The 26,426-nt window shown below is 51.3% G+C and overlaps 1 protein-coding gene across 1 annotated transcript; it reads left to right on the forward strand.

Annotated features, from left to right (window-relative positions):
- The first annotated feature begins 10,215 nt into the window (after positions 1–10,215).
- On the forward strand, positions 10,216–12,656 carry LOC122394092. The gene is made up of 2 exons (XM_043390674.1): positions 10,216–11,070; positions 11,545–12,656. The coding sequence occupies exons 1-2, from the start codon at positions 10,366–10,368 to the stop codon at positions 12,241–12,243; spliced, it is 1,404 nt and encodes a 467-aa protein (XP_043246609.1). The 5' UTR covers positions 10,216–10,365; the 3' UTR covers positions 12,244–12,656.
- The last annotated feature ends 13,770 nt before the right edge of the window (positions 12,657–26,426 follow it).

The raw sequence follows: 26,426 nt of genomic DNA on the forward strand, positions 1-26,426 counted from the left end.
AATGCTAACCCTATGGCGCACATGAGCACGCGCCACGGGCGCACCCCCGGCCGCATCGTGCCCAAAATTTAATACGACCTGTTGAATGACGTGACCCATGAGTCGTGAAAATTTCACCCCCCTGCGTCAATCGACGGCGCCGCTAAAAGCGTTTTTGGGCGTTACCCCGACGGCGGATTTTTTAGGATTTATAATAGTAGACTAGAGGTACAGGTTTACGCGATAACTGTATGTTTTGATATGTATGATTAACGGATGCATTAGTTTGGGTGTAGAAACTTGCATTTTTATTGGTATTATTTGTGAAGAACTGGGTAACTGCTTTTAATTGAACTGCAAAGTATGATGGTGATGCATGCGAGTTGTTCGAGCCCTTTGTAAGTTAGGATGTTACTCAATTCAACCCTACCCTACCCTACCCTACCCCTACACTACCCTACCCTACCCTACCCTACCCTACCCTACCCTTACACTACCCTACCCTACCCTACCCTTACACTACCCTACCCTACCCTACCTTACCCTACCCTACCCAACCCCTACCCCTACACTACACTAACCTACCCTACCCTACCGCTACCCTACCCTACCCTACCCCTGGCCTACACTACCCTACCCTACCCTACCCTACCCTACCCTACCCTACCCTACCCTACCCTACCCTACCCTACCCCTACACTACCCTACCCTACCCTACCCTACCCCTACACTACCCTACCCTGCCCTACCCTTACACTACCCGTCCCTACCCTACCCTACCCTACCCCTACACTACCCTACCCTACCCCTACCCTACCCTACCCTACCCCTACACCACCCTACCCTACCCTACCCCTACCCTACCTTATCCTACCCTACCCTACCCTACCCTACCCTATAACTACCCTACCCTACCCTACCCTACGGCCTACCCTACACTACACTAACACCGACATCCAAGTTTCAGCTAAATCGGCCCAGAAACGGCTGAGATATAGCAAAAACAAATTAATTGTATTTACTGGCGAATCCTCTTGGCGAGTGGTGCCTTGTGTCGGCCTTCGTTGTCAAAGGTCAATGACCTGCCGGCTCTGATTATTTCCACTCAGTTTTTTAAGCGAACAACTGAGCCTAAAGCACGTGCCCTCTGCTCGGCGCCGGTCGCTATTCTAATGCTAACCCTATGGCGCACATGAGCACGCGCCACGGGCACACCCCTGGCCGCATCGTGCCCAAAATTTAATACGACCTGTTGAATCACGTGACCTACGAGCCGTGAAAATTTCACCCTCCTGCGTCAATGGACGGCTTTGCAATGGCCGTTTTTGGGCGTTACCCCGACGGCGGACTTTTTAGGATTTATAATATAGATAGATAGCCGACAAACAGCAGTAACAGATTTGTTACTAAAGTTCGTTTTTTTTTCAAAAGGACGCTGGCTCAAAGTTCATTATCGAAGCTCTCACGTGAGTTTTGGCAACTTCAGCGTCTGGCTAAGAATTTCTTGCCGAAAAATGATCGATTTCAAATTGTGCTCGGTAAATACATGGGAATTTTGACTTAAAAAATGAGCATACTATGATGGCGTCACTGGTGGCAGCTGGCACCCAATGTCCGTACGAAAGCATTCGTTGCCAACGAATTTTGGGAAAACTTCGTTTTTTGCTCTTACCGAGGCCCGAATCGAGTAAACGATTCTTTCCATGATAGTTATGCATTGCATTGCAATGCAAGTTCCACAGCACGACGTCACCACTGTTCTCATGTCTAGTTCCAAAACGCAGGCATGGAATTTATCGGGAATAATTCACATGTTAAACTAAGGCGACGTTCGAGTTTCTCGGGTTCAGTTTTTGCCCGTTTTGCTCGCTAAAACACGTGCTTGTTCGAAAAACATACTTTGAGCCAGCGTCCTTTTGAAAAAACGAACTATACATAGATAAAACCAAGATTACTTTATTAATAGATAAAACTGGGAAGACCATCAGGTTTCACATGCTGCTCAAGCCTCAATCAACATTGAGTTGCGTGCGTTTCATCCACCCAATCATATTTTTTGTCATTTTTATTCATCTAACTTCATTCATTTCACGGTGTGCGTCCTTGTCACGGGTAGACGAGCTATGCTATGGATTACGGGATAAGGATATGTACAGTGATGGACAGTGATCATTATGAACAGTGATGTGAATCTTTAATAGTTTTTCTCAGCAGGACCAAACCGAGTCCATAGTTGAGTTTTATCCCATAACGGTGATTTTGCCTCCAGACAAGACAGCAAGATGTGGCGGATGCCTCAATGAAAGCAAAATGTGTCAAATTACACGGTTTTCGGAAACAGTTCGTTTGCCATATCAGAAAAGATAATTATGCTGATAAGCACATAAACAAGTCCATTGATAGGTAGATGTAGATGTAGATGTAGATCGGGGTATAGCCTTTATAACGGCACCCCTTGTTTCTTCACTGTCACTTAAGCCATGAATATGGGATGCTACGACTAAGCAGGTTGACTAAGCACTAAGCGTAAACAAAATATGAGCGTGCGTGCCTGGAATTTGCTACTAGCGGGGGTTGGACAAAACAAAAATTACAACAATAAGCGGTCCATTCTTCTTCAGATTTATACGCCTGCAGTTGCGTTGGCTTGCTTCAAGCTTATTCTCCGCCTTCTTGCTTTCCACATATTGTACAGAATCTCTTTTTTAACTTCTATCTCTTCAGGTTCGAACAAAAACTTCCCAATAATCATTGCTTGGTTTTCCTGCATAGGTCTTTGTAATAAAGTTGCTTTTCTCCTCTCTTCGGTTATCTCGTCATCTGTGCATTCTAGCAAAAAATGTTCCGTATTTTCTATCTCACTTCCACATAGATCACATTCTGTGCTTTGTCCAATGTGTCTTTTCCTGTCATTCAGTGGGAGGGTTGCAGTTCGAGCCTTGGATAATATTATTGATGATGGCCTGTTGTCATACACTAAATCTTCCTTGACTTCATTTTTCCATTCTCGGTATAATGTTAGGCTTGTCTTATTTTGTACTTCTTCATTCCATCTCTCACTGTCTAATTGCCTCGCTTTCTTCACTAACTCTTGTTTTGTCATTCTTTGCATATCATCTGCAATTCCAAACGCTTCAGCATATTTGAGATTTGTTTTTGTCCAGTTACTTCTTGTGTGCGTTTTCATTTCTTCTATGATGTTCTTCAGAAGCTCATTTTCTCTCATCTGTATATTCTTGAGATACATAAGTCGTCCTTTCATTATTCTTGTTTTCATTTCTGATGCTCCTATTTCTCCTCTCAGTGAACAGATAGGTGCATAGATAGGAGCTCCTAGTATGCTTCGGTAGACCTTGTTCTCTTGTCTTTGGAGATGTCTGATCTCGGAATCTGTCAAACTGATAACGCTTGATCCATATAATATTGATGGTATTGCTACACTTTTCCAGAAAGTTTTCCAAATCAGTAATCTTGAACAGCTTTTGTATATGATTGGTAGAGTAAGATTTGCCATCTTGCATGCTTTTTCCATCATTTTTCTCTTCTGCTCCTTAAACATATCTCTTTTGTTCACAATATCAATGCCCAAATATCTTATACTTTCCTGTACCTGTATTCCTGATATGTTGTCAGGTTTCTCCTTCATGTTCCATATTATTGCACAACTTTTGTCTTTGTTGATTTCTAGTCCACAGCTTCTGCTCACTTCACTTATTATCTTCAGGTTACATTTGGCATCATCTACCGTTTGTGACATTACCAGTCCATCGTCAGCATAGAAAAGCACATGTATATTAAATATATCATTTATAAAACCTCTCCCTTTCTTCTCTATTTCTGTTGTTATGATGTATGTCACCAACTTAAAAAGTGTTGTCGAACCAGTACAACCTTGTCTTATTCCACTTGTCACTTCAATAGTTTGTTTTACTGCTTCATTCAGTTCCACCACTGTTTCATCCCCATTGTAAATTTCAGCAATAGTATCAATCACTAATGGGTCTATCTTATATTTCTTCATATTGTCAACAAGTACATCTCTTCGAATAGAATCGTATGCTTTCTTGTAGTCTATTGATATCAAGATGAGTGGCTTTTTGCTTTTGAAGCTTTCTTCCACGCAATATTGCACAATGAGCAAGTTGTCTTCAACTCTTCCTCCTGGAGTGAATCCTGCTTGTGTTTCTTTCATTTCATTATTCTCTAGCAGATGCTTTTCTATCTTATCTTTGATCATGCTCATAAATAGTTTGTATGATACGTTTGTTAGTGCTATTGGTCTAAGATCCTTTGCAACAGGCTTCTTCTTCTTTGGCAACATTCTTGTTCTTGATTTCTTCCATTCTCGTGGGACATTCTTTTCATTCAGGCTCTTGTTCATGTTCATGATAGGTATATATAGGTACAGTCCACAGCAGAAGTAATGTGGGGTTTCAGTCATGGGTATGTTCTGCTCAGGGGGATGTCGTCCCGGTTCTCTCCATGTATTATTCGCCAATCAGCTTAACACTACCAGTGACGTCACTGGTGGATCGCCAATCGGGGCCGGCCGGGCCCGTAGCCAGGCCAAACGCAGACGTTTTCAGAAAAGCGTAAGCCGTATAGATACAGTCGCGGATGGAGTTTTGCTGTGATTCGGCTCTCCAAGAGTGCGTCAGCGGACCAGGACCCGGATAAAGGTCATAGTGAACCGGCATCTGATAAAATCCGCTCACGGCTTAGCAGCCGACTTCGACCCTTCGCCCTCGTAAAGCACAAAAGCTTGCCGGTCATCAATCCACCTGCATCCAAGGCCGTATAAGAGAGGTAGAATCATCCGGTGATTTCCAATGGACCGGTCGCTAAGCATTAGCGTGACGTCACTGGTGGAGACCGGACGGCGCCCGGCTCCAAGCTGTACGTCGGGTACATTTGGCACTGTATAGTTGTTATTACTGAACGTAACGACAACTAATGACTCTTGATACTTTTTACTCACCTAAAGCTGATTTCCTTGCCGGTACATTGCCGACCCGAGCCCCGGGGTTGACAATCATTGGATATGGGTCGGATGGGCGACCTCGCGACGGGAGAAGGAACGATTGCAATTGTTGTGTCCCGCACCGCCGATTGCATTCTCTATCTGCACCGGGGGGGAGCAGGGGGCACGTGCCCCATCGGATCAGGGGGCCTCTCGGGCCCGAGGGGCCTTGCGACGCCAATTGGCGGATGAGGGTCAACGCTGGCATCTTTCGACTCAGAAGGGCCCCACAGGGCTCGAAAGAACACCTTATGTGCTCCGAAGAGCCACACTTCTCTCCATAAGAGCCCCACACCGGCTTTTTAGTGTCCCTTGTCGGCCTTTGAGGGCCCCTTGCCGGCTTCTCAGGGCCTATTGGCGACCTCTGAGGGCTACTTGCCGGCCTGGGGCCCTTACCAAACACCTACACTCTACAGGTCACTCCGATTTGGCAGTTTTTGGCGTGTTTGAGGACGTAAGGACAGGAGCCGCCGCCCGGCACCGGGCAGGCGGCGCCGAGGGCAGGCCATTTAACGGCCTATCAGGGACCAGCAGCTCTAAGGGTTCCACACACGCCTGCCATGACCCCCTAAACCAATGGTTGAAGGCCCCCACAACGGCGCCTGCAAGGGCCCTCACCGGCGGCTGTGAAGGCCCCACACCGGTGCCTGGCTGAGAGTCCCACACTGCCACCTGAGTGCAACCGGTACCCCTGAATGAGGTCCCGAGGCCAGTGCTTCTTAAGGCCATATATCGGCGGCCTTGGGGGCTCAACGCCGGACTACCTCTGACGGCCTCAGACGGGACCTGCGCATAGGACGGCCACTCACCGGTGACTTTTGAGGGCCCCGCACCGACGACTCTGAGGGCCCCACTGGCGTCTGAGTGTACCTTGCTGGTCTGTAAGGACTCCACACTCCACAGGGCTCCCGAAGGCTCCGCAGACCTCTTGAGAGCCCCTTGTCGGTCTTTGAGAGCTCCTGTCAGCCTGTAAAGGGTTCGAGCCAGCAGCTCTAAGGGTCCCACACCCGACTGTGACAACCCCACACTGCAGTGTCTCTGAGGGCCCACAACGGCAACTGTGATGACCTTCACCGGCGCCTCTGAGGGCCCACAGCGGCACCTCTGGGGGCCCCGCACCAATGCCTCTGAGAGCCTCACACCGGTACCTGTGAGGGCCCACACCAGTGCCTCCAAAGGCTTCATAACCGGCGGCCCTGAGGGCCCTATACACGGGTGATTATGAGGGGCCTACCGAAGGCACCACACAATCCCTTAGTCTCACTGAGCTGCTATCCCAATCCCATACCGGCTTCTATCCCAATTCCGGCTCAACTAATTAGCAGCCCCCCCCCCCTCCATGGGTCAGCAGCGCCGCGCCGGTGCCGGGGGCCAGCGCCATGGGGGCGGCAGTCGGCCACGCGCACTCAATGGTTAGCGCTTAGCACCGGCGGCTAGCGCACGCCCGGTGTGTTATCGGCCGTGAGCCGCTCCAAAACGGCTGCAGTAACTAGTCGATATAGGTAGTAAGCAGATGCAGAGATGCAGGTGGATTGATGACCGGCAAGCTTTTGTGTTTTACGAGTGTTGTGATTAGTAGCCTCTTACCTTTTTTACCTTCACCCGTGACCCGTGTTGATGTACCCTACCTTTCCTCACCCAGTAAAACTTTCCTCTATTTGCCCCCCCCCCCGTCCTGAATCCATCACTTTTTGTTAGTGATGTAATGCTTCCATTTTTTCACCGAGCCGATTTCGTTTTGTTTTTATCCTTTCTAGTCAGTCTGGATCCATCTGTCGCCGTGTTGCCGCTGCAGTGTGTCGTGACACCTTGGAGTTGAACGTTGAACCGCCACAGTGCTTTAGAGTAATAAACCGGCAGAAAAGTTGAAGTTGGAATCTCAAGTTGCTGACCAGAGGAACTGGCCTATAATTTTAGCTTATCTATCACATAGTCCTCCGCGGCCGGATGACTGTTTTTTCAGTCATTTGCTTCTTTGTTCTTTGCTGATTGCGATGCTTTGAAGATTTGCGCTGTGATTTGACATCAAGATGCCTGACAAGATGAGTGAGGAAGTGGAGGTGTTGGTGAAGGACAGAACTCTGCTTAGAGGTAAGGCCACAAAGCTGACCCGTGACTTGAAAGACTACAGGGCAGGAGTAGTCGATCAAGATGACTTGGCGTACAAAATTCATGTTTTGGAGCAGCTAGAGCAGAAGATGGTTTCTTTGCAGGATGTTCTGACTGTCAAGGGAGTGTCTGATGAGAGTTCACATTTAGATAGCATCAGAGAGGAGGTTTTCAAGGCAAAACGTCATCTGTCAAGGATTGAGAATGCATCTGCTCAACCAGCCCCAGCTCAGTCTGACTCTACTGACCTGAGGGCATCTGATGTAAAGATTCCAGTATTTTCTGGAGATCTGTTACAGTGGTCGGAATTCTGGGACCTGTTTGAGGTTGCTGTGCACACCAATTCAAGGTATGTGAATGTGCAGAAATTCATCATACTAAAGAGCCACCTCTCTGGTTTAGCACTGCAATGTGTTAAAGGTATACCAGTGTCTGATGCTTGCTACCAGTCAGCTGTGGATGCATTGAAAGACCGATTCTGTAAAATCGAGAGAGTGAGGGAGGAGATCATGAAAAAGTTGTTGAACATGCCAAGTGTCAGTGACGACCTATCTGCCATGAGATCCTTCACAGACCATCTGATGTCACATGTGAGGACACTGACCGCGATGGGAGTAAGCTGTGCTAACCTGTCGAGCCTGCTTCTGCCCATAGCCAAGGGAAAGCTGCCAGAGTCATGGAGGCTCGAATGGGCGCGCCAGCACCAGCCGGATCCAGGGTTGGAGGACTTCCTCGGGTTTCTTCGCAAGGAGATGGACATGAGGGAGGAAGCCAACATCGGCGCCAGGCATCCCGTCCCTCCGGAACGGAGCCCACTGCACGCAGTGAGTATGCTGGCGGTGAGTCGGAACCGAACAACCCCTGCCAGTGCTGCATGGACCTGCGTGGCTTGCAAAAAGGATAAACATGGCCTGAGCAAGTGTCTTGACTATCAGAGAATGTCTGTTGATGATAGATGGCTTGTAGTGAGGAGGGCTGGTTTGTGCTATCAGTGCCTGGGGCCGCACTTTGCTCGTGACTGCCGCAGCTCCAACTGCCGTGTGTGTGGAGAGCGACACCACACCAGTCTCCACAGTGAGCCAGGACGCCAGCCCGGAGCTGGTACCCGTGACCGACGGCCGCCCGCACACCGAGCGGACAGCCGTCCTCAGCAACTGCCTCCCTGCCGCGAGGGGAGCTACCTACCAGATCTGCCACCGCCACCGCCAGTTGGTCAGCAACCTCAACGTCCAGGTTGGTCGCCCGCTGTTCCCCGCCAGGCCATGAATGTCACCGCTGCTTGCGCTGTTGATGTGCCACAGCCAGTCTTACCAACGCCAGTCTCACCACAGCCGCTAGTGCCATCATCCAGCACTACCGCTAGGGTGAATACCGCTTGTGCTATGCCCGACGTGCATATGACGCCGTGTGCTGTCGCTCACTGCTCACCTGATGCTTGCCTGCTGGAGGCTGCTCCGTCTGACCGACCTGCTGCATGCGAAAACTTGTGTTACATGCAGACAGCTCTGGTGGAGGCGTCTGGACCGCGGGGTACCTGCCAGCTTCGCGTTCTTCTCGACGGCGGCTCGGACTCGTCGTACGTGAGGACATCTGCAGCGGAGCTACTCGGTCTGCCCACGGTGGGGAGAGGTGTGTTCGCCTGCCTGGGCTTCCAGGAGCGGCTCGAAGAGCCGAGGATGTATGAGAAGGTGAGGCTGTCTCTGCGGAGCCGTCACGGTGGGGAGCCTCACGTCTTCGATCTCTGGAAGACTGATCGTCTCTGTTCCCAACTGACCCCCGCCCGACCGCCTACTGCCGTATTTACACCGCATCTTCTGCTTGCTGATGATTTTGAGGGTGGGCCGGTGGACGTGTTGATCGGCGCCGACCTGATGTACAGAGTTGTGTTGTGGGAGCAGGTGAAACTGACTGACCATCTCAGGGCCCTGGAGACTGTGTTCGGCTACGTGCTGCACGGCCGAGATGGGTCACCGGTGGACTGCGAGCCGGTGGACTGCGCGTCTGTGAAGTACGCGCTCCGTTGCTGCCGGCTTCCGTCGCCAGACTTCAAGCCGGAGCAGCTCTGGAGCGTGGAGGCGCTCGGCATCTCCGGGGACGAGGACGAGAGATCACCGATGAAGCCGAAGTGGAGTGACGCCGAACAGAGGTACGAAATGAACCTACTGTGGAAGTCTGATGATCGCCCCCTCTCTAACCTCAGCTCAGCAGCAGCCCGGATCAGACGCATGGAGGGACGGCTCACAGTCCCCGAGCGGGAAGCGTACCAGAGACACCTGGAAGATCTGTATAGAGCCGGCGTGATCGAGACGCCGCCCAACGATGACCTACAAGGGTTCTACCTGCCGCACCGCGGCATCTGGCGCGGTGGAAAGCTGCGGGTGGTCTTCGACGGCTCTGCCCGGGACGCCACTGGCCACAGCCTGAATGACTACCTGGAGCCGGGAAGCAATCTGCTCAGACGTCTGCCTGCCGTGCTGCTTAACTTCAGACGAGACGCCGTGGGAGCTCAGACAGACATACGTGCTGCCTTTCACCAGGTTTCGGTATCCGAGGAGGACCGAAAGTACCTACAGTTTCTGTGGGACGGACAGCGTCTTCGTTTCCGCAGAGTTCCGTTCGGTATAACATGTTCCCCATTCATGCTGCTGCAAACTATCTCTGTTCACCTGGACCTGTACTGTGGGGAGGAACCGGGTCTGTGTGAGAAGTTGCAATGTGGCCTGTACATGGATGATGTGTGCACCTCCTTCTGCAGCAGAGCCGAAGCTGAGTCGAGCATGTCGCGGGCGGAGGAGATCTTCCGCGACGCAGGCATGGAGTTGCACAAGCGGCGCATCTCCGGTGACGCTGACAGCGAGGCCAACGTTCTGGGTCTTCTGTGGAACCCCGCCACGGACCTGCTCGCAGTGAGTGTGCCTGGCTTCCATGTGGCCAAGACCAGGAGAGAGATGCTGTCCCTGCTGAGTAAGCCGTTTGACCCGCTCGGTGTACTCTCTCCGTGGCTTGTTGTCGGCAGGTCTCTGTTCCAGAGAACGTGGGGAGTCGGATGCACGGTCACCTGGGATGAGGAGCTGCCCCCACAGCTACAGGAGGAGCTAACAGAATGGCTCACAGACGCACCAGACCGAACTGTATGGTTCCCCCGCGCGCTGCTGACGAATGACTGTGACGTCACCTACCATGTCTTTTGTGATGCCTCAAAGAAAGCGTATTGTTGTGTCATCTACGCTGTGCAGGGTGGGGAGTCCAGGCTGCTCATGTCCAAATCTCGTCTCGCGCCCCTGACTCCCGCCCTCAGCGTGCCCAGACTTGAACTGATGGGCGCCCTCATCGGCGCCAGGCTGATGGACTTTGTCAGACAGGCGTTGAGTCTGGAGAGCCCACAAGTCGTCTATTGGACCGACTCCATGGACGTCATCTTCTGGCTGAAAAGCAAGAAGAAGCTGAAGCTGTTCGTGCAGAACAGAGTGACCACCATCCTCCAGTTGACTCAAGCGGAGCAATGGCACCACGTAAGAGGACAAGACAACCCGGCCGACCTGGGGACGAGAGGTATGTCCATGACCGCTCTGGAGAAGTGTGATCTGTGGTGGCGAGGACCGACATTTCTCCGACAGGGACCTGATACCAGGATCTGCTGTGGACCGACAGACGAGGCCGACAGTCTGCAGCCGTCTCAGGAGGCCACCAGTGAAGTGAAGCTGCAGAAGCCCCCGTTGAAGCTGACCCTGCTGACGACGCGAAGTGACACAAGTGAGACCCTACCGTTTGACATTACGTCATGTTCTACCCTCACACAGGCTGTGCTGAGGCTCGCGTGGGTGTTCCGTTTCGTCACCAACAGCCGCCTACCGAGGGAGGAGCGCCGGACGGGTCCGCTGACGCCCGAGGAGAAGAGACTGAGCCTCCGCTTCTGGATCAGAGAGGCACAGGCCCGTGCCTACAGAGAGGAGACCAACGCCGTACGTGCCGGTAAACTGCTGCCGGCCAGCTCACCGCTTCAAAAGCTGCATCCACAGCTAAGTGACGATGGCGTGCTGGAGGCGACGCTGCGCAGTGGGGAGCGGGCTGTACCTGTGCTGCCCGACCTGGCCCATGTCACCACTCTGATTGTCGATGACGCGCACCGCCTCTGCTTCCACCAGGGGACGCGGGTAACCCTCTCCCTGCTGACTGCTGAGTACGCGGTGAGGAGACGCACGGTGCGTCGAATCGTTGAAACCTGTCGCCGATGCCGTCGTTACCGATGCGTACCGTACCGATCACCTGAGGGAGCACTGCCTAACTTCAGGACACAGCCGAGCCGTCCATTTGCCAAAGTCGGTGTCGATTTTTTCGGCCCACTGTACGTTGATCAGAGCCAGGCAAAAGTGTGGGTGCTTTTGATAACATGTGCCACTTCCCGCGCTGTGCACTTAGAGCTTGTTCGCTCACAGGCCACCGCTGACGTGATCCTGGCGCTGAGACGGTTCTGCGCCATCCGAGGGACGCCAGCTCTGGTGTACAGCGACAACGCTCGGACGTTCCGGGCCTTGCTTGGCCACCTACCCCGGTCGGTAACGTGGAAGTTCATCCCTGAGGCTGCCCCCTGGTGGGGAGGGTACTGGGAGCGTTTGGTGGGCGTGACAAAGAAGGCTCTTCGCATCACCCTACATCAGTGCCACCTGACGTTTGAGGAGTTGTCTGCCACGATGTATGAGCTCGCTTTTTTCATAAACCTGCGCCCCCTCACCCAGGGCGATGGTGAAGATCTCCTTACCCCCGCCCACCTGCTTTTCGGCGTGACGAGCATAGACGGTGTCTTGTGCCCAACATTGAAAGAGTGTTCCATCAGCAGGGCCTGGCGTCACCAAAAGCGGGTCTGCGACCATCTGATCCGGCGGTGGTGTGATGAGTACCGCAACGCTCTCCGCTGCTGGAGCGTCTCGCCCCGTGGACGACCTAGCCGTACACCGCGCGTGGGAGACGTGGTGCTAGTCCACAGTGAGAGGCCGCGCGGCCGGTGGCCTGTGGCGCGAGTGACGCGGCTGCTGGCGGGACCGGACGGCCACGTGAGGGCCGCCGTCATCAGCCTGCGCGGGCGGAGCACTCGCCGCCCTGTCAGCCGCCTGTTCCTGCTTGAGGCGGCGGACTGAGTCGGACTGAGTCGTACCGGTGCAGTGATCGGGACGAGTTACGTCGCCGCGAACTATCGCAGAGTGCTGTGCCTTTTGTCGTATTCATCGTTTAGTTTGTTTTTCGAAATCGGTCGTGCGCTCGATTTCGAGTGGGGAGTGTGTTGTGATTAGTAGCCTCTTACCTTTTTTACCTTCACCCGTGACCCGTGTTGATGTACCCTACCTTTCCTCACCCAGTAAAACTTTCCTCTATTTGCCCGCCCCCGTCCTGAATCCATCACTTTTTGTTAGTGATGTAATGCTTCCATTTTTTCACCGAGCCGATTTCGTTTTGTTTTTATCCTTTCTAGTCAGTCTGGATCCATCTGTCGCCGTGTTGCCGCTGCAGTGTGTCGTGACACCTTGGAGTTGAACGTTGAACCGCCACAGTGCTTTAGAGTAATAAACCGGCAGAAAAGTTGAAGTTGGAATCTCAAGTTGCTGACCAGAGGAACTGGCCTATAATTTTAGCTTATCTATCACAACGAGGGTGAAGGGTCGAAGTCGGCTGCTAAGTGGTGAGCGGATTTTATCAGATGCATGCCGGTTCACCATGACCTTTGTCCGGGTCCTCGTACCCTGACGCACTCTTGGAGAGCCGAATCACAGCAAAAATCCATCCACCACTGTATCTATACGGCTTACGCTTTTCTGAAAACGTCTGCGTTTGGCCTTCTACGGGCCCGGCCGGCCGGCCGGCCGGCCCCGATTGGCGGTCCTCCAGTGACGTCACCGGTAGTGTTAAGCTGATTGGCGAATAATACACGGGCGGTCCCGGGATGACAGCCCCCTGCCTGCATCTCCTCACTTGCTTACTGCCTATATCGACCAGCTGCAGCCGTTTTGGAGCGGCTCACGGCCGATAACACACCGGGCGTGCGCTAGCCGCCGGTGCTAAGCGCTAACCATTGAGTGCGCGCGGCCGACTGCCGCCCCGATGGCGCTGGCCCCCGGCACCGACACCGGCGCGGCGCCGCTGACCCATGGGGGGGGGGCTGCTAATTAGTTGAGCCGGAATTGGGATAGAAGCCGGTATGGGATTGGGACAGAAACTCAGCGAGACTAAGGGACTGTGTTGTGCCTTCGGCAGGCCCCCAAAAATCACCGGTGTAGTGCCCTCAGGGCCGCCGGTTATGACGCCTTTGGAGGCACTGGTGTGGGCCCTCACAGCCCACAGGTAGGTACCGGTGTGAGGCCCTCAGAGTCATTGGTGCGGGGCCCCAGAGGTGCCGCTGTGGGCCCTCAGAGGCGCCGGTGAGGGTCCTCGCAGTTGCCATTGTGGGCCCTCAGAGACACTGCCGTGTGGGGTCATCACAGTCGGGTGTGAGACCCTTAGAGCTGCTGGCTCGAACCCTTTATAAGCCGACAGGGGCTCTCAGAGACCGACAAGGGGCTCCCAAGAGGTGTGCGGTGCCTTCGGGCGCCCTGTGGAGTCCTTAGAGACCAGCAAGGTACACTCAGACGCCAGTGGGGCCCTCAGAGACGTCGGTGTGGGGCCCTCAAAAGTCACCGGTGAGTGGCCGTCCGATGCGAAGGTCCCGTCTTAGGCCGTCAGAGGCTCCGGCGTTGAGCCCTCAGAGCCGCCGATATATGGGCCCTGATTGGGCACTGATTTGGGCCTTTGGAACTTCATTCAGGGGTGCCGGTTGAAATCAGGGGTGGCAGTGTGGGGCCCTCAGCTGGGCACCGGTTTGGGGCTTTCACAGCCGCCGGTGAGGGCCCTCGCAGGCGCCGTTGTGGGGGCCTTCAACCATTGGTTTAGGGGGTCATCACAGGCGTGTATGGAACCCTTGGAGCTGCTGAGTGCTGGTCCCTGATAGGCCGGTAAGGGCCCTCAGAGGCCGGCAAGTAGCCCTCAGGTCCCCAATGGGCCCTGAGAGGCCGGCAAGGGGCCCTCAAATGCCGACAAGGAACAATAAAAAGCCGGTGTGTGGCTCTTATGGAGAGAAGTGTGGCTATTCGGAGCACATAAGGTGTTCTTTCGAGCCCCGTGGGGCCCTTCTGAGTCAAAAATGCCAGCGTGGACCCTCAGCCGCCAATCGGCGTCGCAGGGCCCCTCGGGCCCGAGAGGCCCCCTGATCCGATGGGGGCACGTTCCCCCTGCCCCTCCCCCCCCCCCCCCCCCCGGGTGCAGATAGAGAATGCAATCGGCGGTGCGGGACACAACAATTGCAATCGTTCCTTCTCCCGTCGCGAGGTCGCCCATCCGACCCATATCCCACGATCGTCAACCCTGGGGCTCGGGTCGGCAATGTATCGGCAAGGAAATCAGCTTTAGGTGGGTAAAAAAGTTATTAAGAGTCATTAGTTGTCGTTACGTTCAGTAATAACAACGATAAGGTGCCAAATGTACCTGACGTACATCCGGCTTGGAGCCGGGCGCCGCGCGGTCTCCACCAGTGACGTTACGCTAATGCTTAGCGACCGGTCCATTGGAAATTGCGGGATGATTCTACCTCTCTTATACGGCCTTGGTTCTGCTTCTGCAGCTTAGGAACGATTAGCCAGACTACAATGAAACTTTGAATGTAGCTTATATGTATCGTCACCCTTGCAGCTGCAATTTTAGCTATTGACATCTTCTTTTCGATCCTTCCGCATTAAACAATCGCCAGTCAAAGCCAATCGTTGAGATTGGTAAAACCCTACATTACTTTAGCGGTGGGCTGTACCTAACTAGTGACTACGTAAATATTTTCCAACAAACCTGCAAGTTCAACTTACGTTTTGTCGATTTCGACACCTGCATAGATTTAGATATTTAGGTATAAACCTTCCTACAAAATTAAAGTGAGGAATTATTAGCCTATTGCATCGGTATGGCAAGTGGAATGAGGGCCGATTTATTTCCAATCCGTTGCCCATTCGCTAAAATAAGAGCCTCAAATACTAGAGGCTGTCGTTTACTGAAGGTGTCATGTCCTTAATTACGGTTGCTAGGGACGCTCGGTTGCTATGAATTGCATCACAGGGGCTTGAACTCCTTTGCCAGATGAGATTTGGTGGGCAGAGGTGAAAAAAATGTCTAGGCTGTCTCCAACTGAATGAACTAGCATACTGACTCTGTCTCCAGAGAAATCGAAAACTTTTACACGAAAAGCCTTTATCTATTCAACCTTTCCAGCTTTTTTTTTAGCTATGAAAGACAACCAAGTTTCGGTAGAAGAAAGGTGGAGTATTTTCAAAAGCACACAAAAAAACATTAAAAAGTGGAAATGTAAGGTTTTGGAATTCAGGGCTGCTTTTTGGGTAGTGCGTCACCTTTAATACCGTCAAAATATATATTTCTGCCATCTGGGCCCACCAATACCCACTGGAAGACTGGCAGTGTTGATATGTTGCCAGCATTTGAAACTTAGCTGTCACGAATGTCTCGAGCAAAAATGCGAAGTGTATATTTGTACTTATTACTGCACCTGGGATTTCGCTACTGGCTTTCACCCTCATCCTTGAATCGAGACATGAGCTCATAGCTATTGCACCGATGTTTTGCCAATGCTTGTAGAACTTGTATCAGACCAGACAAAATCGAACTAAGCCATGCGACAGTGGCCCTGTACCAAGCGTTCGATTACGGACGATCGTGTATATAATGTGTTAATCACCGGTAAGTAGGCACCAGAATGTTGCTGAACACCAGCTTTTGGTTGTGTGCTGCAATATTTGCAATATTGCTTACCTGGAGCAACGTAACGCCCTTGGAGAAGTCACTGCTCACCGCGCCAGCTTCGCCTCGCTCTGAGTTTGTTTACATCCGAGAGGCTGTCACCGCTGGAGCCGAGCTGCCGCCGGTGACCTTGAACTCGTACCGACCGCTCCAGTCAGCTGATTGTGGCACGATGTATGAGGCGAACAGCTGGCCCGACGTGGAGGTCAGGTCACCGGCGGTCGACACTAGCGACATCTATACGCGACAGGAGCTACTGAGACTGCGACAGACGACCACCAGTCTACCCGAGCCAGTGCGGGCGCGGCTGACGCAGCTCGGCATCCGGAGAGGCGCGCGGAGGAGGGGAGTCAGAGCTGGTCGTAAATCCTGCCGGCCGATTCCCGTCCGCGTGACGGCCCGTGGCGACGACATGCGTGTCACGCCGGCCTCCGCGGCTGTGACGGAGCCCAGCCGGTGTCTGACGGTGCCGCCGCGGCTGACACTCCGACAGACGCGCCGAGCGGGCGAGAGTCGGGCTGCCGACGCCGCGCCGCAGCTGAAGATCGGACATCTGAATGTCAGATCGCTGACACGTCACCTGGACGACATCAATCACCTCCTACAGACGCAGAGCCTGGACTTTCTGTGTCTCAGTGAGAGCTGGCTGACCGACGCCATGGACAGCAGCACGCTGCTGTTCCCAGGGTACAGCATCGTCCGCAGAGACCGGACGGGACGGACGGGCGGCGGCGTGGCTATCATCCACCGCAGCTGTCTGACGGTTGAGCCGGTCACTGTCCCAGGAGCTGGGTCACTGCTAGAGACGCTGTGGCTGCAGCTGAACGGCAGGCGGGCACTGATAGTCGGCGCCATCTATCGGCCACCGAGCGCAGCTGCAGTACCGGCTATCGACGCCCTTCGAGATCAACTCACCTACGTCCTGGCCAAGGACAAGCCGGTGTACGCTCTTGGAGATACCAACTTTGACGTCCTCCGGCCTACCAAGGCAGGAGTAGCATCATACGTGCAGCTTCTGAACGATCTCTCACTCAGCCAGCTGATAACCACTCCAACGCGCCCCGGGTCTAATGCCACTCTGATAGACCACATCATCACCAACAGCCCCGAGCTGACGACGGACGCAGAGGTGACTCCGGTCAACATCAGCGACCACGACCTGGTGACTGCATCTGTGAGAGGCATTAAACCTCACCAGCAGCGCAGGGTCATCACCGTCAGATCCACAAGGCAGCTGAACCAGGACGCACTGTGCCTGGACCTGCTGCTAGCTGACTGGTCACCCGTCTACCAAGCCGCCAGCACCACAGCCAAGTGGGCGGCATGGAAAGCGGTGTGGGACCCCATTATCGACCAGCACATGCCGCTGAAACAGATCCAGGTGCGTCATAGGCCGATGCCGTGGATGTCGGATGACAGCGTGAGAGACGCCATGGACGCCAGAGACAGGGCGCGTGCTGAAAAGGAGCGAGCACCGTGCGAAGAAAATGACCGTCAGTATCGTCTCTGCCGAAATGCTGTCAAGGTAGCACAGCATCGCGCCTGCTCAGCATATTTTCTGACGTCATACCGCCGCTCTAAGCCCACCACTTGGAAGGAAATCCGCAAATATCTTATTTCCTCCCGGAAATCTGAGCCAAAACCCGACGCCATCTCCAACTCCCAGCCAGCGTGGTTCGACCGACTCAACCAGCACTTCGCATCAGTCGGTGCCGCCGTGGCTGACAGCCTGGCGGCGGCCGACACTGGGGAGACGCTGCCGCCGCGGCCACCGAGAGTCTGCAGCGGTGCGTTCACCCCGAGGCCGGCCACGCTGCCTGAACTCTCGGCCGCTCTGAAGCGGATGGGACCATCGAAGGCCAGCGGATCTGACGGCATCACTGTGCCGATGCTGAAGATGACGTTCAGTGTTGTGGGTCCACATCTACTGCACGTTATAAACAGCTGTATCACCACATGTGAGCTGCCCCCCGCCTGGCGCGTGGCTGATGTCATCCCACTGCACAAGGGAGGAGATGTTACCGACCCAAACAATTACCGCCCCATTTCGATACTGTCTGCCGTCGAGAAACTCTGTGAGCGTCTTGTGTGTACACAGCTAACGGACTATCTACTGAGTCATGGTGTTCTGTGCGATGAGCAGTACGGCTTCCGCCCCGGCCAATCCACGGAGGCGGCCCTGCTCGATGCTGTCACATATACCGTCAACAACATCGACAGTGGACGTATGACGTCACTGGTAATGGCAGATACATCTAAAGCCTTTGACAGCGTCGAGCACGGCCGTCTCCTGGAGAAGCTGGGGTGGTATGGGATAGACCAGAGGTGGTTTCGTGCCTGGCTGAGCGGACGGACACAGACTGTAAGAGGAGGGTCACCGCAGGCTCTGTCAGTGTCACACGGCGTCATCCAGGGCTCCATCTTGGGCCCTGTGTTGTTTACGCTGCTGACTAATGACCTGCCTCAGCACATCCCGCATGGCAGGCTAGTGATGTATGCGGACGACGCGCAGTTCTTGGATTCTGATCTGCCTCATAACCACCAGAACCTGAAAAACCGCATCGAAGCCACCCTCGCTGCTGCTATGCACTGGTACACTCAGAACAGACTGAAATTAAACCCATCGAAGACTGAGCTGATTATCATTAAATCACGTAGACAGCACACTAACGATTTTTCTGTGACCATCGGTAATGCGACTATCACTCCAGTCCCGTGTGTCAAAATTCTGGGCGTTATATTAGATACGAACATGACATGGGAAAAGCATGTGTCTAAGGTCGTGCAGCGGTGCTACAGCACGCTCATCGCTCTAGCCCGAATTCGATACCGTGTGCCGCGAGATGTGAGACAGATGCTGATCGAGTCGCTGGTGCTCCCCCACATACGCTACTGTTCAGCGGTATGGGGCGGCTGCGCCAACACCCAGCTGAAGCGAATTCAGAAGGCCGTCAACTTTGGTGCCCGTATAGTAGCGGACCTAGCGCACCGTGATCGCGTGTCAGCGGCGCTTAGAGCCCTACATTGGCACCGTATAGACGAGCTTGTGACTGAGCGTGATGTACTGATTTTGTACAAACTACTTCATGACGCCAACGCACCGATGCTGCTCCGCAGTCTCATCACTGACCGGTCTGATGTGTCGTGCCGCACAACACGTGCAACCAACAACCGTGTGCTAGAGACTGCTCGTGTCAAGACTGAGTTTGCGCGTCGCTCATTCCTTTGTCGAGCCACTAGAGAATGGAACCAGCTGCCAGCAGCAGTACGGTGTTCTCCGGACTTTAGGGCGTTCAAAGCCAGTGTGAATGAGTTGAAGTGTGAGTGAGCGCGTGCAGCTTGGACGCGGACGAGCTTTTAGACGCTGTGTGTGAGATATGTACTGTGCTTTATTGTGTTTTTACTGCCATGTAAATGACGTGGATATCTGAAAAACCATGCTATGGAAGAATCCGAAATAAATGATGATGATGATGATGATGATGATCCGCGTGGCGTCCGTATTGGGGTCCGCCTGATGAAAGACGCCGTTGTTCCATTTTATGGCACACAGATGTTACGGTCGGTCCTTGGGCAATGGGCAGCAGTGTGGAGGCTGTGAGGAGATCGGCTGGACGTGGGTGTTGGCGGCTGCTCTGTTTCATCTACATACATATAGGCAAGGTAATGAAAATGTTTAACTTATTTTGTTGCATCAGTAATACTTATGAAATCTGAATGTTTATATTTTAAACTAGTTCAAAGCCGGACGCAAGTGTCAGCTTTTGAAAGGACTATTGTTCAAACAAATCGTTGGAATTAAGAAGAAATTTACGTTAGCTACTAGCTAGGCTTCCAACATTTTGGTGTATACCCAAGACAGACAAAGCAGGCTAATACCGTACTTATGGTCATAATGACCGGTTATTATTTCAAAACAGAAGGGTAATGAATGAGTAACGTGCAAATGCCTATTGCCTACCAATTCTCCAATAAAAAGCGAGTCTTATTTGAATAACGTCACGCCTGCCTTAAAATGTCTCCCGAATATTCGAGATTAAGTGTTTCTTAAGAATTTTGTTAGTCTATTTCAATGCTGCCGTCGCCGGGACACCCTTCCCCTCCCTCCCCCGCCGTCCGGTCGCCCGGTCCGTCCGCCGGCCGGGCCGGGGGCCGGGCGTCCTTCGGGGTCCGATTTTCAAAGCAGGTGGCGCTGCTGCCGGCCCGAGGCCATCAGCCGCCATGGCCATGGCCACCGTTGGCAGGGGGTAGGGTAGAGAAATGAAGAAATGAAAGAGATTGAATTGGTTACTCAAATGAACTTAGCATAGATAATGAGAACGTCATATCGCATATCCCTACTATTTTAAAGCAAAATTGACAAACACAATTATAAATAAATGCTGAATCTGCCATGAAGATGCTGGTATGAAAATAAACCAAAATGAAAATAGCATTATTACAATAAAAAGCACCAATGTCAGGCTTTGGTTGTTTCAATCATTGAGATGCACGCACATAGTTATGTAAACTGCTCCCTGACCTTACCTGAAAAGTGCCAGATGGGTGCCTCTTTAACCACCAAGATTGAATACCTTCCTATTTGCAAAATGATGACTTTGCAGCATTTGCTCCTCATCTCCAACAGAAAGGTCAGGAATAGTCCCCATACTACAGGCAAATGCTTGTTGTTGGCCTGCATTGAGGCTCTTCACTATAATCTGCAAATATCAAACCATTTTTATTGTGAAATGAGTAGGTATGTAGTATGTACATAGACACAAGTTTTAGGCATCATGGGCTGATGCTATAAGACAAGAGACTATTTCTGAAGTCCAAACATCAAGCCTTATAAATTACAAACCTATGATTTATGAATACCTTACCTACTAATGACTTAATTTATTTTGAATCCTTAAAGAATTCAAAGAATGGAAGTACAATCAACAACAGACATCACTTCAGGTTGTCTGATCATTTCAGCCTGCTTCTGAAGTTGTGAATAAATTTAGTTTTTAAGGAGAAATGGTAATTGTTTTGCTCATAGCTCAACCTGATATAAGCAAATGTGCTGCTAGAGCTCCTTTTGCTGTCTTCATCTGTCATCAAAGCAGCAAGATTAACCCGGTTTACATAGCATTTTTGACGAGGCTCTAGCTTGTTAATTTGGCGATAATTTCGATGCAGTGGTCTTCAAATATTTAGAGGGGATCATTTTGTAAATTGTGAAGCACCATTGGCATCTTTTGCAACATCACGGACGGAGATATAAGCTTGCAACAAACCCTATGTAAACCGGGTTATTGCCTAAGTGATAGGAATTTTATTTCAGCAATTTAATTGTAAAATATTTAGATGTAGATAAATGATTGCTAGTTTAGAGGATTTACAATCCATACACAACCTGTTCAAATATGATGTTTGGGATAGCATTATCTTTATATTTCCTTTTAAAGTATATGTAGATATAACAAAGCAATTAATGTATTGCACCAACTTTACATGCAGTCATGCTTCAGTTCAGTCACTCAGACCTAAATTCTGAACTGTTAACCATGGGAATATAAAACAAATGAAAGAAAAACGATCGTTTCTGCATTAGCCAATAAACATCAATGGCACAATGGATTTTCTACAATATATAATATACTTTTGCTTTAAAACTCCACTATTTCCTCTTACCTTGTAGATTCAACTGGTATCTACCGTCGCTTCAAACACATTACTCTCGCTTCTATCCCAACGATCCCAACGGCATTTTCAGAAGCTGCGCCGCGTTGTCACAAGTGCGCAAGATTCGTGCTAACGTTTTCGCTACTGAAATTTTTCCGTGTCTCCGGAGACAGCCGTAAGGTCTAGTTTAGCGGCAAGCGCCAAAGAGAATCGTCTTTATGGATTCGGCGGCCGGCTCTGAGTCATCACCTTCTTGCCACCTTTTGTCTCCGGTGTCTCCGGAGCAGCCAATGGATAGTGCTATGAAGTTCTCGTGATGAAGTAAGATTCAATATATCTGAAATTTTTGCGTGCATGAGAGAAAAATGTGAAGAACTTAGAAGCAACAACGAGAAAGGAGAATAGGTAAACTGAAAGTGGTTGTGTCTCCGACAACCTTCCTTTTTGGAGAGACTCTGTCTCCAACACCGGTTGGAGAGTTGGCACATTTTTTCACCTCTGTTGGTGGGGGCTGGTTGCTAGGTGGTTGCTAGGGAGCTAAGGATACTCTCTTGCGCGATCATTTGCACTTATTTTTCCTCATTATATCGACAAGCAGGGGCGGAGCTTCCCATGGGTGGAGAATGTTTGAAAAAGTTACCCCGGCCGGTGACCGATAGTCGGAAAAACGATATGCTAAAACATTTGCCAATGGTTACGACTTATGAGCCCCTGGCCCTCTCCCATTGTGTCGCATGAAATGCGTTTGTTCATCGTATCTGGCATTGTGCAATGTGCATAACATTTTTTGGCATGACTGCAAAGGCGTTCTGCTGTAACTTGTAAGTCAATCTTTTTTTCACGGTAGCTTGTGCAATTTCACACCACACACACACCTTAAACCCATTGTGCTGTCTGTGCGACACGTTTTCAGTTTTTCTTTTATTGTGCCTTCAAAACAGTTTGAACAGAAATGACGAGATTGCCCAACATCGTAAGAGCTTTCCAGAGGAATTGGAGCAAAACGTACGCAAGATGTATGAAGCAATACGCATGCGATTCAAACCACAAACATGGGTCATTGACATCAGAGCCAGCAAGCAGTGAACAAACTGGTTGATCTGATCGGCTTCATCTTTGCGGCACCCCGCAGTTTACACTTCCTCAGCAGCTGCAAACCACTTGCTTCTTACCGGCTTGCTGAGGATGAATCTGTTGACGATGCGATCCACGCTCAGCGACCGCAGCTCCTCTGGGTATGCAGCGCAGATCGCAACGGAGTTCAGTCGCTGCTGAGTCATGCTGGACCGGAGCCAGCTTTTGAGTCTTCTCAGCATAGAAAAGCTCCTCTCGGCGGTGCACGAAGTCAGCGGCGCAGTGAGAAGGAGTTTCAAGAGAGTTTTCACCTGTGTCAGCATACTCTTGGCATTGCTGTCAGACTGCAGGAGATTGCGTACATCTTGCAGACAGCTCAGCGAAATCTGGCGTGATTCCGCGTAGTCATGCATCATCTCTACAGACTAGATCTCTACAGACTAGACATGGCATCGGAGACGAGATGAGTCTAGCCCATAAAAGGCAGCTGTCTTGTCCAGCAGCTCGCGGTTCCCTGACGTCAAAGCTCGTTCAGCTTCTTCAAGAACAGATGCGTCAGCAGTCATGCCGAAACGTGTCTGTAGCGAAGAGCCGATTGCATCCAGCCCTTCGATGTACAGTCGCCTGTACCTATCCTTCGGGCTGCTGTCAACATGAGGAGCGGCCCCATCGTCGAGACGTCTCGGCGGCCGTCTTGAGCGAGGCAGAATCGGTTCATCTGCACCGGCATCCTTGGCGTCCCGAGTAACTTGCTCCCAGAAGCTATCGAAGCGGTTGCGCTGCCCGGCAAGAGTTTCTTGCAGCGCACGGACCATGGCGAGCCCTTGCTGCAGGTCAGTTCGTGTGCCTTGCACGGCCTTGATGACAGGCGTGATGGCATCAAGTAGCTTCAGAGCGAGTGAAGCGACGAAGTAGAAGGAGAAGGAGGTGATCTCCTTCGCGAAGCCACTGGCCGTGCTGCTTGCCTCGGTGCTTGCTCTCGTGTCAGCAGCAAGCTCCTCAAGATATTCGATCAGTTCATGATAGCACCTGAGCACTGAGCGCACCGATGCCTCGCGACATGTCCATCGTGTTGGACACAAGAGACGGAGTGCTGTGCTGGGCTGCTTGGCTGCAAAACCGGCCAGCCGTTTTGGTGAGTCACGAACAAACTCCACGAGACGACCCAGCTGATGGAGGACATCGCGCAGCTCTCGGACGGTGGAGAACGAGTCCTGTACAACGAGGTTTAGTCTGTGTGCCGCACAATGCACAAAGACGGCGGACGGCTGTTCCGCCTTCACCAGTGCCTGCAGACCTGAAAAAGACACCATTTTATTCCCATTCCGATTGAAAACTTGGAGAAAGATGACCACAAAACGCAATTTGTATGCATCAGACGGCTTTTTCTTTCTCTAATTTGAAAATTTCACATTTTAACGAAGTCGACTTTGATAGGCGGTGGCTTCTAAGCCCTTCAGAAAAAGAGCCTTTTACCTTACACAATTCTAAAATCACTCATTAACCATCTTGACAAAAAAGATAAGAGGACGAAAGGTAAATGTTAAGTTGAAGGTGAAAGGTTAGGTAAAGATCATAACTGGTTGGTCACATGGCTGATGGCAATGTCAATAAGAGAAATATTCATGATAATGCAGAATAGCTGGTCAGTTTTAAAATTGCACACTGGCGAATTGTTTCCATAATTCTTACCGTTGAAGGAGCCGGACATATTCGCAGCTCCATCGTAACATTGAGCCCGAAGTTTGCCGATATCGAGCTGACACCGGGTAAGAACATCTTTGAGGACTGCATGCAGGGTGGCTGCTTTAGTGTCGGGGAGCTCATATAGTCCCAAAAAGGCCTCATGGATCGCGAGATCATCGTCGACGTAACGGAAGCAGAAAGCTGCCTGCTCCCGTCTAGAAATGTCAGCAGTTTCGTCCAGTATGATACCGAACGCGTCACTGCTCCTTATCTCCTTGAGCAGCTCCTCCTCCAGAGCAGCCGCGCAAAGGCGCAATATTTCGTCTTGGATGTGATGGGATGTAAAACTTTGGCCAGCTTGGTTCAGCCATTGCTGGAGGTCGGGCTCGTGTTTACTGATCAAATGCAGGGTTTGCATGAAGTTTCCAGAATCCTCCTGTCGCCTACGGAATGGTAGTCCTTGGGCGCAGGGGGCGTCGAAGTCTAGTTCCTACCAACCTGGCACTCCCATGCCTACGTCACCACGAGGACGCCCGAGGGCATTTACATGTTGAAGATAGGGAAATTGCCATAGTTTAGAGCCGCCTGAAGGGCAACCTTGAGATAGATGATAATGTGAATGTGTGCTAATATGATCATCAACATGTTATTTGTCCAAATCCAGGGCCAATTAATCGATAACTTGTCACGTTTTCCAGTGGTGATGCGCTAACTTTCGTGGTTCTTGCAGCCAATAAGGGTGTTTCATAGTGCGATTCAGCCGCATTATCGACTTTATGCCATAAACCGCCACGGAACATACGATTTGCAGCTCCCTGGCGTGATAGCTGCCAGTAGGGCTCCGGAGTCGGAGTCATGAAGTCGGTCGGAGTTGACAGTTCTGACCTGAGTCGTCGAGTCGGAGTCAGAGTCGATTTTAAAAGCTGGAGTCTGAGTCAGTCACCGAAATTCGATCCCCTCCGCAGACCTTTCAGGATTCCGTAGTCGGAGTTGTAGTCGGTCGGAGTCGACAGTTCTGACCAGAGTCAGTGTCAGAGTCGATTTTGAAAGCCAGAGTCGGAGTCGGAGTCGGAGTCACCAAAAATCCATTGCCTCCGTAGACCTGCTAGGGCTGTGGAGTCGGAGTCGGTCAGAGCCGACATTTGAAATCAAAGTCAGAGTTGATTTTTGAAAGTCTGAGTCAGAGTCGGAGTCATCAAGAAACCCATCGACGATCCGCAGTACCATAGGGGCGCTGCCGATCGATGCCCTGAATTGCCTATGAATTGAATGAATAGATGACAATTAATTAGGTAGGTACCTTCTATTATTCATCCCCTGCCACTTGGAGGACATACTTTCAGTAGAAAAAGACGCATTATTTGTTTGTTTATTTATTGACAAATATTTTTTGAGCAGTTAGGGATACAGACACAAAACACAATGATAACACCTCGCTGGTGCAAATCATTGCTAGATAGATGTTGAAATGTGTTGCCATTAAAGAATCTAATGATTTTCCTGGCGGCTCTCGTTTTCAAGTAACTACTGGTCTTGTAAGATCTCTTGATTGCTCAACGTCTCAGTCTGGCGTCTTCCAAGGTTTTCTGAAAGCTAATCAAACGTTACCATGGCTGCTCTTGATTGCGTGGCGCTTGCTGGTTCTGGGTTCTTAATTGGTGGTTCTTGCGTCTGATCCTGTTGCTTCATGTTCCATCACATCACATTTAATTTCTAATGGAACAGACACTTCTACCTTTTATTTCACTATCAGTCGAATTGCATTTACCCCTGTGGCCTGCTCGCCCTTTATTTCCACGCTAGAATCTACAAAGCCTCGGATAAAAAAGCAAGAACAGTATGTCAAGTTAAATAATTGATACGGTCCTAGAAAACCAGAAAAAAAATCAAAAAGCTTGTCCATCTCACTTCAATTTAACAAAAACCAGGCAGCAAAACATGAGAAAGAGTCCTTAGCAACGCCCTAGCAACGCAATTTGTCCGAAGTGCGCAATATGTGTCACATCTGGAAAATTTAGTAGCTACTTGATTATTCGACTAGAATTGGACTATATCAGCTAGGCTTTTATATAAAAAATAAGTG

Source organism: Amphibalanus amphitrite, unplaced genomic scaffold, assembly GCF_019059575.1.
Source record: "Amphibalanus amphitrite isolate SeventyFive unplaced genomic scaffold, NRLGWU_Aamphi_draft 000573F_arrow, whole genome shotgun sequence".
NCBI classification, from domain to species: domain Eukaryota; kingdom Metazoa; phylum Arthropoda; class Thecostraca; order Balanomorpha; family Balanidae; genus Amphibalanus; species Amphibalanus amphitrite.